Source organism: Linepithema humile, chromosome 6 (assembly GCF_040581485.1).
Source record: "Linepithema humile isolate Giens D197 chromosome 6, Lhum_UNIL_v1.0, whole genome shotgun sequence".
Lineage (NCBI taxonomy): Eukaryota > Metazoa > Arthropoda > Insecta > Hymenoptera > Formicidae > Linepithema > Linepithema humile.
Window position 1 is genome coordinate 21,218,027 of NC_090133.1, and position 21,099 is coordinate 21,239,125.

The 21,099-nt window shown below is 30.3% G+C and overlaps 1 protein-coding gene across 2 annotated transcripts in view; it reads left to right on the plus strand.

Moving 5' to 3' along the window:
* Nucleotides 1–944: 944 nt before the first annotated feature.
* The window catches only part of LOC105671836 (scavenger receptor class B member 1), a 40,149-nt gene continuing 19,994 nt past the window's right edge, over nucleotides 945–21,099 (plus strand). Inside the window, exons 1-2 of one of the 2 annotated variants that reach the window (XM_012366318.2) lie at nucleotides 945–1,172; nucleotides 2,242–2,388. In XM_012366318.2, the coding sequence (XP_012221741.2) occupies nucleotides 1,145–1,172; nucleotides 2,242–2,388 (175 nt within the window). In that variant the 5' untranslated portion in view covers nucleotides 945–1,144. Of the gene's footprint in view, nucleotides 1,173–2,241; nucleotides 2,389–14,136; nucleotides 15,483–21,099 lie in introns of those variants that run through there. The other variant, XM_012366317.2, reaches the window with a different exon arrangement.

The following is a 21,099-nucleotide window of genomic DNA, read 5'->3' on the forward strand; positions in this document are numbered from 1 at the left end:
CGTTTAAAGTTTTACAACTAATTGGTTCATATAAAACAATAAAATTTTGTAACGAACCAAAGTGCGTCCAATCCGAGTGCATATGAAGTGCCTTCTGAAGCAATAGAACTCAAGCACGTAGACAACAAAAGAATACCGGTAAAACTCCCTACAGACAGATCAAGGGGACTACCGAATCTTTTCAGGTAGCGCGCGGCCGGTTCTACTAGCGGCATCTGACCAAGTTCTACTCTATGACATATTTACTATAGTTCCGTTACGAATTTCACCATAATATTATAGGGACATATTTTTAAGACTCCAAACATCACAAAAATGCAACAAAAAAAAAATTGATTTTTTGAAACCGTCACCGTGGTGTTCCCCCTTAATTAGTCTACATGAGACAGTTAAATTAGTAGACTAATTAATTAATTTCTTTAAGAAAAATTAAAAATTTTGCACTAACATCCTGCGATGACTTTTAATGCTCTTCTATTATATTGTATTTGTTAGTTATTATATAAGCCTTTCCATTATATATGTTTTAAAAATTTTAAACTTGTAAATTTATTAATAAAAATATTATACTATAAATTGAAAGATATTTTCTAGATTCTGACAAGCTAATAAGAAAAAGTTTTAAAATATAACATTTTTTATTTTAATCTACCAACTTTCGCAACTTTTGTATGCATATTAGCAATATTAAATCGTAACGCTGTTAGAAACAGAGTAGAAAATCTACCAGAGCACTATTGGAAAATTATAGACCAAGTTACACAAAAGCATAGAACGTAAAAAAAACGGTATGTTCCGTTATTAATATTTAAATCTTGTCTGTATAGCAAATATCGCGAATTTCTAAATAAAGCAGCAACTCCTACTACGAATCAATATTAGATAATAGGTCAATCGAATTTGTATTAAGTCGCTCTTATCTAGCGGTAACGATGCTGTTATCGCTCAAAGATTTTATAGAATAGCTGTGGAAAAGGATCGGAAGCGAAAGCTGTAATCAGTGAATGAGCAGACGTCGATTGAAACGTCGAGGCGTCAAGAATCGCGCTGTTTCTGTTCACTTAATGGTCATCAAATGTGTCACCAATACGCGACTTAAAAGCTCGATTGCGTGCAGTGTAATACATTCTCGTGCTGCTTTTCAATGTTGAATTACATTAGAATAACGATCAGTAAGTAACACGATTTTTTATGTAAAGCCAGAGTATTTTTAAAATAATGTTTTTTTTAATTCTATAATTCAAGTAAACATATACATACGTAAACGTATAATAAATCTGTGAAATTTAATGGCCTAATTCTCTCAAACATCAATTAACTTTAATCAATTAATTTTACTTGTAAAATAGTTAGTATTTTATCTCTTTTTAGCAGAGTTTAGAACGAAATCATATGTTGCACGATTTCATTGCATATTAAATTCCACTTACAAAACTTTGTGTGTAAAATTTATTTTGCAAAGAAGTTAGTAAGAGTTAACGAATACCGATCAATTAACGTGCAAATGCTTATACTATAAAGATTAATGAGAAAAAAGATAAACTTTAGATTGCTAATTTATTTTATACGGTTTATACGGCAATTTGCAACATTGCTAATTATACGACTTTCTACTGACAAGAAATAGTTATTTAAAATGCATTTAGAATGCATGATTGCGATTGTCTCTTTGGTTACGATTGACTTATTAGAATCGAAAGATCAAATTCAAGATAAAGTTTTATGTTATTTGCTATTTCCTTGTAAAATCATATTTTTACTCATATTAAAACTTGTGCCACTTTTCATCAAATAGAGCACATGGAATTAAATATCGACGCTATGCCATTGCTTATCTCAATAAATCTCGCATATGAATATCTGCTTTACATTAAAAGTGCCGTGGGAAATAATAAAGTTGTGTTTATTAGACTGACACATAACAACTGCTTATAAAATTTATTATTCATTAATCACACTTGGCCAGCGTGATTTATGTGAAGAAAAATGTAAATTGTGTTGTTCATAATTTAATTATAAATGTAAATAACATTGTTCATAATTTAATTATAATTTTAATTATAATTGCATTCATAATTTATAGAGAATTTTGTGAAATTTCACACATTATAATATTTATCATGTGTAAATAGATATATGTGAATTGTGTTATCTTTACGTTATTTAAAGTAAAGTTTAAGCATCTAAAGGAAAGATACAGCCAAAAACATCCATAAATCCGGAAATTGTGTGCTTTTTCAGGTATAATCGCAATGGAGATGAGAAATATCATAGACGTAGGTAAACAATGGTGTCTGGCAGAAGTTTCATATGTGAGGAAAGGGCTACGGAATCTGGCTACGGACTCTACGATTCTGTCATTGATCTTATTGCCGATGCTATCAAAGTGTAATTTCACTATGGAATCTCTCAATACTTGTAATGTATCACAAACTACTTCCGACTCACGGTGACGGTCTTAATTCCTACATTTTATTTAACGGATCTAAAGTATTATCGCACTCGTTTCATACGTTTAGGTACGTAATTCATCATTATTTTTACTTCGAACCGATCTATCTACGACAAACAAATTGCTTCCTAAAAACTTTTCTGAGATTTAATCGCCCTTTGCTATTATTGGCATTGAGCATATTCTCTCAAAAAAAGCAACATCCAACTTTCAGACTATTCTGATCTTTAATCTTATGCAATGAGCAATGTTTTAGCGCTATTTAAATATAACAACTTATTTCTATGATGTTTTGTTAACTTCTAACATCATCTAATTGCTAGCATTATACTTTTTGTGTGTCAGAAAAATTTAACAATAAAAAATTACAATTGATACTGTCAGCAAATTATGATAAATGTATAATAATTGCCGTGTTTTTAATCGTTATTGATTGATCTAAATGAAAATAATTTCTTAGTCGCCTGAAGCCGAATATGCATGTTACGCGTAATCAAAACGCATTTACTAAAAAAAAAAAAGAAAAAAAAAGAAGAAAAAGGTATTTTGCAGTAACAAAAAAATAAATTATAGATAGAGTATAATTCTTCCTAGCAATTATATAAATTTTTTGTAACATTTAATCAAAGTTCATAAAATAAAAAAATACTAGACTATGCAAAACAAATAAATTTGGTGGGTAAATAAGCATTATAAATTTTTTATATTTTTTACTATTTCTTTCTGTAGCTTTTGAATTAATTTTATAACGCACAGTCTTTAAAGAATATTTTTTAAACAGATTTAAAAATTACGATAGAAAATATATCAGCTTGAAAAATTTTTAAGAAATTAATTTTATTCTTAATATCTGAAGAAATTTCTACTACATAAAAATTTCAGCAATCTTAATCTTTCAATTTGGATAGTCCGGTATCATACATTTGCAATACTCGTGCAAAATTAATTCGTAAATTTTGACTCAAATATTCAATAATAACATTACATAAATATACAAAAAAATCTTTTTTTATAAAAATATATCAAAGTTTTCTAATAATTTCTACGATAAAATCTGCTAGCAATTCCAACAAATAACAAGCGGAATTTTACTTTGGTAAATTAATTAAAATTCATATAAATTGTATTATTATATTTTTATGAACGCTTTTTATATGAATAATTTAAATCTTGTTAACGGTATTATACTTTGATCATTTTACAAACAGTTTTATTAGAATCGATTAAATAAAAATTTAAAAACTCGTACAATCTAAGAAAAAAATCTAATGCCACGTTAAAGCTATAAGTCATAATAATTAATCATTCGTGTATAGATAATTGTGACCTCGTTTGCGATGAAGTGTAAAATCAGCTGCGCAATATACGGAATACCAGAATGGAATAAATAAACAGTTGTGTAGAATTTCTTGTCGGCATTGAGAGTTTCACGAAACAAGATCATTTTTTCACCTATATATATCAAAAGTACGTGGTTACGTAGAAGTTTAACCACATAGGCAAAAAATTTTTATGATATAAGTGACAAATTGTATTCTTTTCGCGCTAGTATCAAAATTTTGCGCTCATTAAACTGCGAGAAGTCGAGCGATACGGTTGACTGTATAAAGTCACAATATAATACTCGCGCATTATTAATTACTTACCGTACTTACTGTACGGTACCTCTGATCAACTTTTCACTCCAAAAAATTTCAAGTTTATCTATTTTTTGCATATGCATTCTTTGATCGTTTAATTACAACGTTATTTAAATTTAGAAAAATAAATATAGAAATATAAAACTATATATTTAAAAATGTAAATATAAAATGTAGCTGTTATCTTTTAACTTTCAATTTATTGCAATACTATATACTTAATGAACTAATTAATTTTATGTAACAACATGTTGCAGAAGGATCAACTATATGTATATACATCCTATAACAACAGGATGCAAATAAATTCTTGTGTCACTGCCGTTTATGTGACATAAATGCCAGTCGTAAATTCGAAATGCGGTTATGCAAGAATTCCTATTAATTATAGCATGCCATAAAGATGATTCGAAATGAGTTCGCATGATGAGCGGTAACTTAGCAAAGTTCTTAGCTTGATTTCTAAGAAAGGTCTTGTCTTAATAGATAACTTTTTTAGAAATTGAGAGAGTTGCTGGTTTATAATAAGATATAATTTCAACGCATTCAAGATTTGAGCTATAACTGGCAAGCTATAACAAATAGATACATATGCTTCTCCTATATCTTTAAAAAAAGAATAGATAGATAGGAATATAAAATCACGATAAATATAAAGTGCTGCCTTGAATAAAAGAATAAAATTTCAACCTAGTAGAACCGAGTAATAAAACCGAGAAGAATAAAACTGTAGTTCAAGATAGCAATAACAATAATAGGGAATCTCGCATTCGAGATAAATCACACAAATTTAGAAGCAATAAAATAATACGAGATTTCTTTATATGTTTTTATGAGGCATTCTTGCGATAAATTATAATAAGACGTAATAATATTTTATGATCTTTCTAGAATAGCATCTTTCTACAATAACATAAAATAATTTTAAATATGATAAAAATAAATTAATGTAATTTAGCATAAACAATATAACGATACTAAAAAATTATAAATTATAAATACTACATGTACTTTGTAAAACTTGAGGACTAGACTAGAGGTTTAATACCATACGCCTTGGGCGATATTTCACATCTATTTGCAAGATTGCACTCCTAAAGGGTCGTGATTAATTACAACTGATTAAATCGTATTTGTTTGTTCCGTTCCCTCGGAAATCAAGCGCGCGAGCAAAAATACCATCATAAGGCTGCTATTCTATCTAACATAATGAATAGAATGACTTAGTAATTATACACGTGTTTGCATGTGTATTTAACTCCGTTAAACCTGCAATTCATTTACATATTTTTAAAGATTATTGAATCCAAACGACTCAAAAAGCCAAATATAATAATAGCTTTAAACTAATAATTTTTTTATTAACGCTAAAATATATTAAATATGGAAATTCCAAATTTAAATAAAAAGCTATTCCAGACTTATGCACTTTTTTCATAAAACTTGATTGTACGTTTAATGCATATTTAATTGCGGATGCGCAGTTAAAAAAAAGATACACGTAATACCGTATGCAATATATAATATTACTCTGAACCTGCGAAAAAAGCAGCAGAGAATTTTTACTTTTATGTTAAAAGTATAATACTTGCAATGTAAAACTGGTTACAGGGCTATAACTGTTACTTTGGGTTGTAGAATCTTCCAGAAGTAATTCTTTTTTTCTTAGTATTGACGTCATGCCATTACCCCTTTTTCTGGTTTCTTCTTTTTTGTTTGTTCTTTTTCGTTTCTTTTTCATTATAAGCAAAAAATCGTGCATTCTCCGACTCGAGACTTTTGTCGTGCATGAGAGTGCATTTATAAAAGGCTTAAAAGATGCCAACAAAAAAAAAGTAAAAATAACAGCGATTTAGAATCATTAATATTATTAAAAAGATTGAAAAGTGTTTAGAGTAGAAAAAGATCTAGCATTACAGTATAAATTTTAATTATTTTACGATAAACAGAACAGAATAATTTACAATAATTGTTATATATTTATTTATAATTGTAAATTATTTTCTGCATTCTGTTTGCATATAATTATTATATTCACACATATCCTAAGTTATTGTCCAAAAATGAAAAATTATCTCACTTATATTTATAAAGATCTTGGATGTCAAAGAGAAGTTCTTTGATCCACAGACTTCATATTTTAAATATTACTTGATTAATCCGCAGCACATTTTTAATGCACTGAATTACAGTATGAGAATCATATACAGGGTGTTTCATAATGTCCGTGCCAACACTCGTGTGCGGATAGAGTGCGATAAACTGAATAGAAAAGTCCTTTATTGTTTTGCAATTTTTGCAATAATAATTGAGATATTAATTAAAAAGGATTGACGAATAATTGCGCGTTGCACGCGGCTAGATTATGGGCTGTACACTTTAGGCGTGACAGCAACAAGGATCGCACGGCAACGAAAAATAACAACGCATGGCAAGAGCAAGAGTAATACATGTTGTTATTTTTCGTTGCCGTGTGATCCTCGTTGCTATCACGCCTAGAGTGTACAGCCTATGGTCTAGCCGCGTGCAACGCGCGATTATTCGTCAATCCTTTTTAATTAATATCTCAATTATTATTGCAAAAATTGCAAAATGGTACAGGACTTTTCTATTCAGTTTACCGCATTCTACCCGCACACGAACGCTGGCACGGACATTATGAAACACCCTGTATAATCATCATTTGAATTGGAAATGAAAATATAAACTATAAATGTTGCAGCTTAATGCAATTTGCAATAAAACGTAAATAACGTAAAGGAAACGTAAATGACGTAAAGAAAAAAATTAAAGCGCGTTGAATCAAAGTTCGAAAGCCTTCTGCTTATACACTATAAAAAAATTCGATAAATTTACATTAATAAATTAATAAATTACAACAAACTTATTTTAAATTATGTGTAATTTATTTAGTATTTATTTTCATTATTTATCATGTAATTTTTACATTTTATTTGTATAAATTTATTGAATTGTTTTACAGAATATATTTACATAGTAAAAATGCATTGAAATAATAATCCTAAAACAACTTGAAAATAACTGTGAAATCTTAATTTCTTAATGTTTTAACATGATAACTCTTTCAAATTAAAAGATTGTGATAAGCTTTATAAAATTATTATCCGTGTTTTTTGTATAACATGTGCAACATTAAACGGGATCTTGATATCTATTAAATTCTGTTAAAATAAAAGGTTATTTTCTGTTAATAGTAATTTTTTTACTCACAAGACACAGTTAATCGAAATTAACGCTAATGTATAACCGGAAAGGAATATTACGATGGTTGTTAAACTTTGTGAGCTATCGCGTCATACTTATACGTTGTAATTATTCCTACGGACGGGTATTTTTTTATTGTCATCACATACAGTCATTTATCTGCTTCGTATCGATTAAACGGAATCGAAGATGAAATGCAGAAATTCCGATGTACAATGCAATTCCCATCACGTGCAGGATGTTTAAATCCGTAGAATGAGTTTGTACGTCTTATCGCCGATGCTAATTTACAATAGCAGAATTGGAAAGTTCCGATGACTACGGAATAAGTTAACGGACAGATTTATACGACCTTCGAAATAAAGAACTAATTTTTAGTTCTTTATTTTAAATAAAGAACTAAAAATTAAACCTTTTAAATAAAGAACTAATTTTTAGCATCAACATATAGTACCCTTTAATCTCTCAAAATTTCTTTATTTTCAATTGTTTCAATTGTTTAAATTAAAATTTAATTTAAACAATTGAAACAATTGAAAATAAAGAAATTTTGAGAGATTAAAGGGTACTATATGTTGATGCTAAAAATTAGTTCTTTATTTAATTTCAAGTTAACTTTACTTTATAATAAATTTATAAGAAAAACATTTTTTTAACAATTAATGCTAAAACAATCAAAAATTTGTTTCTAAAATTTAAATAAATAAGTCTTTATAAAAAATAAAGTTAAAATAATCAAATTAATAATGTAATTCTCTTTAAAAAAATATTTAATAACTTCTGCCTTACAATTGCCATTTTTGAATTTAGATTTAAATTTTAAATTTGAATTTAAAGATACTGATTGTGATATTAAATCTGTTAATTTTTTAGAGAGCCTATATTAAACAAAGTATTTATGATTTTAAATTATGTTACAAGTAATAAATTTTTTTTTTCCTTCAATTCTTTTTATTTTTGTTAACTACATTTCTATCATATTCATAATATTAAATCATAAACACATCGTAAAATATTTACTAACATTTACTAACATGAATAAGACACACAATCTTCAACAATTACAACCAATTTTCCATCAATTATTATCATCAATCATCAGTTGTAATTTTTTTTCTAATTATGCAGAACATTCCGATCTAGGAAAAATTTACTATTATATGATTCATTTATTTACGTCATATCGAAGTTATTAAAGTTATTTGTATTAATAATTGCGCATTGACGAACACTTAATTATGTATGTCTAGAACTAATAAAAATATTTCTAGAAGAATTATATTAAATATATATATATATTTTAGCTAAATATATTGTAGCTAAAAAATGATAATCAAGAAATGTTTAGCTCTCATCAAAATTTCATTAACTTTAATTTCTGATTAATAGTTAGAATTTCTCTTTGATCACATGTTCATATATACTGCTCATCTTTACTAAATTATAAAACAAAATAAAAACAACACAATCTATTTCTTTAAATCAATTATATGATAATTACCAAATTCCATTGTCATTGTACTGGCAATTTTTTAATCGAAAATTGATCTTGATAAACATACCTATCTATTAAATACAGATACTTTTAATTTTGGCCCGACTTAATGCACAAAAATGCATAATAATACGTAATAATGTGATGTCAGAACAAAATAGTGTGATCTTGTAACGACTACGCGTCCTTTCAAAATCGCCTTTCAGCGTTATGAATACGAATCAACACATGCGACGTCACATGTGACAATGTGTGTTGTAAGCACGTGACTGACCACCCGCTATGATAACGACAATTATCTCCAATGACCACGGCATTGCATGCCTATTGTAACTAAAATAGGTAATATAGGCTTTATGATATACGTAAACCGTAATATTGAAAAAGAAAAGGACATACATAGCATGCATACCGTGCATATCGATGCCATGCTCATAATAGACCATGCTCTCGATCTTTGATCGATCTCTCTTATATCGATAACCTGCTCTTAAAATTTTTTTGAAAAATAAAAACAAATTGGTTTTCTAGTTTGTTAGAAAATATGATAGACTAATTATGATTTTCCGATGAATCTCGTACAAAACGAAAAAATATCTCGTTTTCAACGAATATTTTCTCGAAGCAATTATTGAGTACTTCTTTATATCGGAAATGATTTTTATTCCCTTGAATTCTAACAATAATCGATAACATGTCAATCATAATAGCGTTAAACGAGAACGATCAATATAAAAATTTCATAACGAATTCACGCATAATTTAAAAGCGATAATGCAAGATACGGATGTGTGAAATAAGCGTCTTTATATTTAACTAAAATAAGGACGATTTATGAGGGTGACCTCAATATTGATTAATCGTTACTTTTTATTCAATTGCAAAAAATATTGATTTTTACGTATCAATCTGCGCATTTATCATAATAACTTGAACTGAAAAGAAAATAACACTTTGATTTTGCTTGATTTCTTCCATTTTTGAAACATTCTGAGAGAAGTGTCGAAGAAAACATCCAGAACAAAAATAGTTTAGAAAAAAAAAGTCTAATATAAATCATTCTAAATTTTTTTATAATATACAATTAAATTTTCATTGCGCTGATACAAATCTAAAACAATATAAATAATTTAGAATAATTTGTGACTTATGGCATGACGCGCGCGCGTATGTACAATACGTATAATATATAAAATTAATTTAAATATAATAATCTCAATTTGAATAGTAAATCGACTATTAAAAATAATTGACTATTACGAACAATTAACTATTAAAAACAAGAATTTATGTCAATAAAGTAAACAATAAATTGTTTTTTATTTTGTTTAATGTTAAAATTATTTGTAGTAAATAAAATAAAAACTGCATTGAAATAATAAAATAAGAAATTTATGGCTTTCTTTATGGGTCAGCTTAATGTTACGACGCAGTCTCAAAAACAAGTTTTTATCATTTAATATCATTTAACATTTATATATTTTGTGAGATACACAATAATCAATTTGAATATTGCATCACAAACAATGCTTTACTAGAATTAAATAAGATTTAATGATAAATTCATATTGGATATTATATATTATTTATATAAAAAATGTTATAAAAAATATTTTAAGCTTTGAACATATACATTATTTGTAGGAAAAATTTAACTTTGTTTTGAAAAGCTTATGTCTCGATCAGAATGCACATTTTGCTCTAGATGCTAATACACTTCGCCTGATCTTTGAAGTAGCCACTACTTCATCTCAAGACATGACTATGTCTTTTTTTATAGACAATATCGTAGTACCTTTCCACTTTACGACAAGAGAGTGGAAACAGCCAGAATAGCTCCGAGCTATAAACGCGGAATTGTGTCGCTAATCGATATCGATGATGCCACGGAAACGCAACAAGCGGATAATCGGTAAACCAGCTATCATCGTAATGCCGGTTCTACGCGATGACTGCGTTCAAGCTTCGTTGACTACGAACATTTTGATAAGAGGTTAACGGAACATCGAAAGATCAAATTATATGTAATCAACGATGCTTGTAACCCACGATAACAAACCAAATCGTGTTAAACTATTTCTCAAAAAAAAAAAAAAATAATAATACTGCTATGTATGTATAAAACTAGATTATCCAAGTCGCAATATAATTATTACCTAAATAATGTCAAAATTTCGTTATTAAAGATTTCTAGATAAAAAATAGTAGTTTTTTTATAGTTTGCGTTTTTCAGCAGCCCATGGAGATTGTGGGTTCAATACAAATAAAAGAAATAATTATTTGCATAAATCGATAAAAAATACACCCGTTCAAGGCAAAAGAAAGCCGAATACTGACGACCGAAAAGCCGACAACCAGAATATGTCGCAAAATAATTCATTTGGATCTCGTAACCTTGAACATCGCGCAAGGCTATTGACTTCAGAAACCGGTAAAGCCTACTATATGTAAACTTACACGCTCACTCTTAGACGCTTTCGTAGAAAGCACCTACGTCTAATTCAGAATTTTTAATAGATATATCAAAACCTTGAATACCATTTTATTCTGCCTAATTTAGTTCCTAATTTATTTCCTTGATGCATAACCTGTTTAATAACGCGGTGACAAGCGTAAGATAATTGTCGGAAATATTTTAAGACAAATATTAAAAATGCTTATTATACATATACATATAGTGCGTCCAAAGTTTTACAAACTAGAATGGTAATTATTATATGTCATTGTAATTCCATATACTATTAAACAAATGTTGTCACGTTTTATGTATTTAAAAATACTTGTTTAAAGAGGATAAAAAAATTAATTATACAAATTTATAAGTTATAAAAAACTTGCAATTTTATTCCGAACGTCTGAATTGCAACTTCGTGATAAAAAAGAATTTAATTTAATTTACAAATTAAGTTAAATGATATAAGCTTTTTATCAACTTTTTTTGAATTAAATGTTAAATAAATCATCAGCATTCTTAGATTACAATGACGAAACAGAATGTCACTTAAAAAACGGAAATTTCTGAGCCGGATTTCTGAAAAATGTATATCACGGGACAATGTATAACCAGTTATACATAAAGAGGACATTCAGGTAGCGGTTCAGTATCAATCGTTCGCAACCTTTCTGGAATATTCCAGGATGCGTAGTCGATGAATCTGACCGGTTTTCCAGTATACAGTATAATACTGCTGGACGCAAAAAAAATCGTGACACATCGCATTCGTTTTAAGCGTTCAATGACGTTAAACTATACAAACTAGATCAAGATCAGCAAGGACGTAGATCTCATGTTCACTGCTTGCAGTAAAATCACCTTGCAGTGATATGGCAAGACACGCGAACATCAGTATGACAGGTTTCTACTGCGAAACCAAGAGTGATCAATTTAATTTTCTGTTGTACCTCAATTACTGTATTTACTTTTTTCGTTTTTTTCTTAAGTAGATTACGTTGGAAGTGTTTTTTTCCTATCGCGCGTATGCGGAACAACAGATCTAATACGCATTTGCAATGCCTGCCTGCGCTCGCCGTGCCGAATAATTAAACAAAATTACATAATGTGCGGTATCAGAAAATTACGATTGTTTCTTGTGAAATTGCGGACGTCAATTTCTAAGATTTTCTTGTCCTTAGTATCGCAGGACACTTTAATCGACAAAAACATTACGTAGTAGCATGCAACATTAGATGCACAATTAGATGGATATGGAACAGAAAAGCATTAACTGTGCTAATCAATATTAATCGGATACTAGACATTTTGTTATGCAGTGGTAGTAAACATTTCGCAATACATTTTTAATGACTACTTAGTTCTAGTCACATGTTATGTCATTTTCCACGAAGACAAACATCAATAAAAACTTTTAATAAAAAAAAGCTAAGTTGTTGACTGCAAAATCTCAATGTCAGAAACGCAAATTATAGAAAGCTGATAAAAAATAAACTATATCTTGTTAATCAATGCAAAGAGTAAAATTTCCAATTGTATAATTTGTATTTTTTGTAATATAATCTACATAATATTTTTTTATTTTTATTTCACAATTATATAATTATTTTATTAATTCTGTATTTGCTGAATTCTTTAATATTTAAATTTTATGTATTTAAATTTTAGTTTATAAAATTGCAATATATCAAGTTTGAAATTTTAATGCAAAATATATTCCAAAACCTATTTAATATTAAAATTTCTTTTTTTTCTTTTAATTTACTATGATATATTGTTTTCATTACTACAAGAGAATCACCTTTATTACGAGAGAATTTTTGATGTTCTTTACGTATGGAATGATAAAATAAGTATAAGCTACGTACACAATATGTAATTAGTAACTCTAAGTATGTAACCAATTATCTAATTTGCACAGAAATTGAAAGAGTCTAATTAAAATCAAAAACGTATTTTCTTGTGCAGTGCAAATTAATTCTGTTTCTTTCACATTAAAGTTTGCTCATATTTAATAATCGTTACTAATAATAATAATAATAATAATAATAATCGTATAATTTGATTATTTCTTATCTGATCTACATGAATCGAGAATAACCCGAATTCATGAGCTCGCTAGCATTAAATTAAATTCGAGATAAAAACATGTTTTTGTATGACCTCAACATTCTTATAAACATATCAATTCGACTTTTGCGTTGACAGTAAAAATAAACAAAAAAATTCTATATAATTGAATTTATTCTCTTCCGAATTAATTTGCTCTCTCTGTTATGTCGTTCAAAGTGTGTTTTATGAAGTAAGATAATATAGCCAGTAGCATAATTATATGACATAATATAAACACAGTTATGTGTGTAAATGACATATTATATTACTTCACAAAATATAATTCGCAAATAATATTATCGCAATCGAGTGAATAAAATTGCAAGGTGAATTAAACTTCAAATTAATCTCATTGCTCACACATTTTAGATCACTCACCGATCCACCAGGAAGTAATTACGTTTACGATCAATTGCTACACTTTCTCTTAGTCCGAGCTCTCAAGATTACTCTCGTTTCATTTGCTCGCTATAACTGTACTATCTTTATATGACTTCCGCTTTTGAGTTTATGACGTTTGTTATGGTCACTGATATAACCTCTGTTTCTAAAAATAAAATATATTTTTAATATTAATACTCAGATTAATCCCGTGCCTTACGATTTAATTTGTGACTATGTGTGCATAGTCAACAACAGCGCTTACGCGCTGGGACAAACAATTATCTAATCCATAATAAGTACGCACAGTCACAAGAATGCCGTAACACATAAACTTGCACGAGTGTGAATTTTACACTCTAATTCGAATGTACCTTGACATTCGTTGACAAATGCATGTGTTAAGGCATTCGTGTGACTGTATATACCACAAATTCGACTCATGTTTGTCAATATTGGCCCGTAAATTACGACCGCTTCACGAGTCCAAAAGGGGTTAAATGTGCCGCACATTAACACTCAACACGAATAAATTAAATGCTGATCCAGTCATACTTAATAACACGAGAAACGATCGTTCACCGCAAAGGGCAGGCGGAAAATACCCACCCTGAAACAATGAATCAACAAACGACCTTGATGTCTACCTCTGACCGAAGAAGCCGGAGATCCCCCGAGTATCACGGTGAACAGGTAACCGCGAACTCTTCGCGGTGGGATGGCAATCTCGTAATCCGATTGGCCGTCGCTCCACGTGCTTACCGGTCGCGACACTGGACGACGAACCATGCACGGCTACATCGTGGTGGGAGTAATATATTTTTCAAATCCGCGTCGGGATCCGCGTTTCCGCCACTCTCTACCAAAGCGTATTCTGCCTACACCCGTACGAAGAGCAAAGTAACATAACGACAGGTGGTGGAGATAGACAAAAGCCAGAGGATCCTAAACTGTCAGCGTAGTGTATCGCGAGCTTATCACGCTAATCATTTTGGCGAGCGTCACCCGGAACAACGAGATCATCTGAAACAGTCCATCATTTCGGAAATCGTCATGCGTTTCTCGTAATTGATTCGCGAATAATTCAGTTCGGACGAAAGCATCGAAAATCGATACTGATTAAAGAAGATCACTCGCGAGGACGTGTTCGATACCGATCGAACGTGGAGACGAAACGCGCAGAAAAAAAGTGAAGGGCCCGTGCCGAAGTACAAATTGAAAGTTTGAAGATCAAACGTGTCGAAATCGCACGTGTAACAGACGAAAATTGCCCGACGAAAATTACATGGTATTATAAAATACGACGTTTAATTCCGCAAGCTGTCATCGAGCTTCGCGCGATAAGTGGTGAGACTCGCCACTAGCTGCCGTCAGTCGTCGAACTCGTCGCCATTGAATTGCCGGCGATAGATCGCCATTTGAGTTACTGAATTTTGGCTACGCCAAAATTTCTAAGCTGAACACTTGCCTTGTGATTCTATTTGTCACGCAAAAAAAACTGAACTGCCGCAAACATGAAGGATCTCATGGTAATATGGAATACCCTGTCGCGTTGCCGGAATTATTCAACGGCCAACGTGAATTCTAATCCCGGCGAACAGGATGAGACAAGAACGCTGTCACATGTCTCAAATAACATTCGGAGAAAATCTTCGATAGTGGTGAACAGATTCCTGAACACAGCTTTACCAGTGCATTCTAACAATAGACGAAGGTGGCCAAAATGTAAGTAACAAGATATTTTGTTTCAGAGTCAAATAATGTCAAACAATAGCAAGGACACATATTTTACCTCCTCAACCGGAGATAAATTTATAAAATTTTCAGATCGCAGAGCAACATTCGCGAATTCAAGGCTATATACGCCATATAGAGAATGAGAATATACTTTTTTGTGTATGAGGAAGAGAGAGATATGTGAACAAGTAAGGTTTCGTTTAATGTAGACGGCCTTTGTAGCATTTCAACTTCCTTATTAAAAACAAAATATGTTGCTGATTGCGGATAAAAAATTCGAAAATACTTTACACAGTTTATAATAGATCCATTTTCTGATATTTATGTACTACACTATTTTCTTATGTGCGTAGACTTTTTCTCAATTAACATAGCTCTAATAAAAATTTATATTGCAAAAATGTGCGATATAAGATTAAAAAAATTTTTTATTAAAAAATTGCAACACAAGAAAAGCAGATCTAATTACTCTCTAAGAGCAGTTAATGAGTGCATAATTGATCATAAATGTAAATATTATACCAAAAGCATTGAAAAACATAGATGCACGCAATATGTTTCGCTCCACTTCGGATGTTAATGGCTTAAAAAGATTTGCATGCAATTGAAAAAAGTGAGTATGTTAAATTAGCAGTGCATGCAAGTTTTCTGAGCTTTGAAGCAGATTCTTAGTAGATTTCTTATTTTTCTTAGTATCTAATAGATATCTTTCTCTTTTGATTATCAGTTTAGAATCGAAGATCACGTTTGCGAAAAATTCGATGACTGCACTTGGCATTAGTCACGCGATAAAAATACGATTCAAAAAATGTTCGAAATCAATACATCACAATTTAAACGATCGCTTTTTACCAACTTTACGATGCGGACTTCCAAAGTTTATATTTTACTTTCTGATTGAAATGATATAAGCAAAAAAGATATAACACAAACATCGAAGAAATGCAAGATGTATTCATGAGAGAAAAAGTTTCATTCGATAAAAACGTCCGTTCGCTGATTTCGGTAATATTGCGAAGAAAAATGCAAATATTCTTGTAGGTGTATATCGCCGAAGGATTGCATCTGACTTGTTTTCGTGAAAAAAGAGCAGCGTTTTCTAGGTAAAAGAAATACGGCCAAAAATCGAACAACTCGAGAGTATATAATTGCCGCGAAAAAACTGGTTCTAGGGTTACGATATAGTTAGAGTAAAAATAAAGAAAAGCGAGCGCTGGACCGAAAGCCAGCAATCTATTTAAACCTCTCCGTTCTACCGAATGCGAAATATCGACCTTCCCCGAATTGCAACATTGAAAATTTGTTGAGAAGAAAAATTTTTGCATGGATATACCTATATAATCGGTTAAATCGCAAGTGTGCGCTTGTTAAGTGTACTATACATAATTTGTATGCTGCGGACATAATAACACCATTTCGGACGAAGAGAGGAAAATGGGCACTTAAATGAATAATTAAGGGTGTCCGTATTTCAAATACATTCAAAACAGAACATTTTTATATATATTCAAAGAAAGAAATTTATGTTCAATGTGTATCGTTTCTCATACCAAGATTTGCAATAATCTTGATAAACCGCATTCAAGCTTTTATTTGCTGATGAAGATTAAAAGAACAGGTTATGAGAATGAGAATATAAAAGAATTCTCTAAAGACAACTCGATACGGAAAATAAAATTCGGGTTTAAGCAAATATTCGTGCCAAATGAATGAAAAAATCAACGGAATGAATAACGAGATAAAGTTTAATTAATAATAAACATGAATAAGCCTGATATCACTTTCTCATGACAACCTTCATACGATTGTTGATTGATTACTCTTGCATTCAGATCATAGTACGCATTTTTGAGCAACCGGTTTATTGCACCACTCCTTGCTGGCATTTAGTTTTCTCGTGTGACAGAGCGCGACAAGAGTAATGCATACAAAATGCAATGCATGAGCATTGAAGTCGTTAAAAAGATCTATGCCAAATGAAAAGAAATATTTTAGACGAATATACGTGCCTGTGCAATCGATTAAATCGCAACCGCGTGTTCACTTTATCTGTTACTTATCTATTAAATGTACTACGCAATTTGCTGCGGATATAATAACACCATGATCACGACGATTATTTCGATATCTACCGCGCGATTCTGTTTCAAAATTGCCATTCCTGAAAATCATAAAAAATAATTTCTCATTTATCTCTCTTACGCTGTGATTAGCCTTTGTTAAATCGTGCAACTTTATTTGTTTACGCAACTCTTACAAAATACGACGAATTCCATGGTATTTTTTCACACTCAATACTGATATCATAGATAGCTAAGTTTCTTAATTTTTTCAACATTTGAATTGTTGAAATTTGCACAATGATTCTATATAAGCAATAAAATTAGTAGAATATATATATAAATATAAGATTATTTTTGTAATAAGAATATATGTATAACACTATGAAAAAATTACATATAAATTGCAATCAGTATTTTCAAAACTAATTATATTGTATAATAAAAATTTGATATTTAATACAAAAGTAGAATATTAAATAATACACTTTTATGAAATATTTCAGTTCATCATGTTTACTTTAATAGCACTATTTTTCAATCTTTGACAAAAATAATTAAAAAAAAAAATTATTTTTTTGAAATTGCTATGTTACACTATTTTATTGTAAGAGAGATCTAAGTACTTATCATTTCATTAAAATTCTTTTATTAAATAAATTAATTAGAACTTTTTTACAGCCACTCGTTTTATCAATTTTTTGTTTTAAACCGAAAATCGATAATCTTGAAGAACGCATTGATAGCGCAATAGTTAGATGAAATAATACGTGCCGAATGTCTGATTCACACGAAAATAATCATCGCGCAAAACTACCGTTGCATGCCGTTTCGGCACGTTTCTTGTTATTCATTTATGTTATTCGTTTTACGAAGAAGATTACGATCGACGTATCTCATCGTTAATTTAGATTAGTACATCATTAAATACACGTGTATTTAATCATCAACCGAAACAAAGAGAAATGGATAGTCTATTGTTTATAAATAATTAAAATCTCCTATTCAATCGACAAATGTTTCTAATCATTAATTGAAACAAAGAAAAATGGACTGTCCATTGTTTATAAATAATTTAAATGTGCCATTCGGCAGGCAAGTCACGTTTCGCGCTCAGTTATTCGCCCGGGACATACGCATCGTGGAGAGTCTCGATCAAATCATATACAATTCTGTGTCTGATTGTGAGAAGTAAAAGCAGCAAGTTGAGATTTTTTTCATAGAAGTTGGCAAAAATGTAGAATCATGGGAATGCGTCTTCTCTCTGTTTAATTACTCGCATTTACTTCTTAAGGTACGTTCCACTTGGCGATCGCAACGCTTGTGGAATCATTTTATCTTTGTTTTTCATCGAAAGTTAAAGAAAGATAGATAATGTTCACGAGCGTTGCGATCACCAAGTGGAACTCAGCCTTAGTTCACAAAATTTATCTTGAAAACATAATGTGCGTTGAGACAATTTCTCGTTTCACCTCGTGATATTTATCGCCTGATATTTTGAGATGTGTATAAAATCTGATAATTTATTAAATTTTACATTTTATTCTCGCATTTGGTGCAGTTATGTAACGATATAATAATTTATACGGTCATGAATTATCTCTATAAAAGCTGATTTAATTTTTCTTTAGAGTTTCGGTTTCGTTCGACTGCTTTTATCGTATTGTTTTGAACAAACCGTTAATTCGCTTGACATTTATTTTGCATGCATAATAAAGCTTAATTGGTGAAATTTTTTCGTTAAATTCTGTCTCTATTAAATTAGTCGCAATTTCCACAATACTATTTATTTATAGCATTGATAAAAAAACATATCAATATGTAAATTTATAAATGCTGTATTTCTTCTACATATTTTTACATTGTAATATATACAATTTGCTATGTAAATTTTTAACATTAATTTGCAAATCGATACTTTAGCTACAAATAGCGACAAATTATACAAATAATTTTAAATTTGTGTTGTCAGTCGCAGAGAAATTTTCGAAACACTTTCGCGCCAATAAAAGATTTTAACTCACTGATTTATCAAACATTTAACAAAATGGCAATTATGATAATAAATACAAAAATAGAAAAAAATCCAATGATTAAACGACATAAAAGTAAAAATAAAAGTGCTTGACTAATAAATAAATTAATCATATTCAAACCTGTTTATTTCAAGCGCAGTATGCGGCATATACATGAAAGGGAAACCAGTTAAATTAACAACACGTGAATGATTTACATGCACATTCGTGCGTGAAAGTAAAAGTTGGTCAAAAGCATGCTTCTTAACGCGTGACATACTATTTTACTTCCGTTTGAACGAGTAAAAGTCGTCGTCCGGCTTAAAATCTATTTCCACGTATAACTGTTCTCTGACTAATTAATGATCTTTAACAATTCTGGCAATATATAAAAAAATGTTAAGGTAGGTTATGCTAAAAATGCTGAAATCTCGATTGCGAGAGTGACCTTACAAACGGGCAAGTGCCATCACTGACACCCAAAAGTCGTTGTCAAAGTATCATAAGACACTTCCGCGCAGATCTATTTTGCATTGCTAATACATTCACCGAATGAGACGTGAATTTTAAAAGCGGGCAACTGTGTGAATAAAATATATTCTGCATGGTATATGCATTTTGGCGATTGTATTGTTTCGAAACTGGCAGCCAAGCAGCCGCAAAATGATACCTGTCACAAAATTGTACAAAGAGCTAAAATATTAAACATAAAATTAAAAAATTTTTAATATTAATTAGTTTTAAAAAATGTGATCTTTAAGAAAGCGCTTTAAAATACATGATACTAAATTTTGAGTACATAAATACACAAGACTATATGAGTTAAATTTGTAAATTTGTGGAATTAAAAAAAGTGGATTGGTGTTGCTGAATTCTCGAATAATAAATTACGTTTCAAATAAAGAGAACTCGTTTCAAAAATATTGAGATTTAATATTCACGAGTTGACACTGCGATAAACTTATCTCCATATCTTAATTATTCAATCTGTTGACTTTTAAAAACATATCACAAGATTATTTATTATAAGAAGCATTTCTATCTTTTACCAAAAACAAATTCCTACACATCCGCAAACCGGATCGCTGCTCATCCGTTAAATATTCGAGACGCAAATATGCGATTCGCAAAAATAGACCCGGCGAAATAAAACGTCCCATACGTGGTATATATACCTCTTGTATTCGAATCGTGCACAGATTGTGCGTAACAGGTAGCGATTGGTCATTACGAGCTACGCGCGAAGAATGCATTGTGTGTGTTCATTTTTATACCAGCGGAAGTTTCATTCTGTACGATCTGCTTTAACGGAACACGACGAGTCACGACGACGAATGGACCGGACAGTTAGCTATCAAGTTAACGTGCGTATATTTCTCCCGCAGCTAATGCTTTTTCTTTCATCCTGCACAATACGTGATTTTACCATTGACCTAAAACGCACATGAGATTGCGATCGTCTCGTCTGGTAATTCGCACTTATCTCCTTAATTATCATTTTTATAGGCTTACATCCAAGGCGTCTAAATC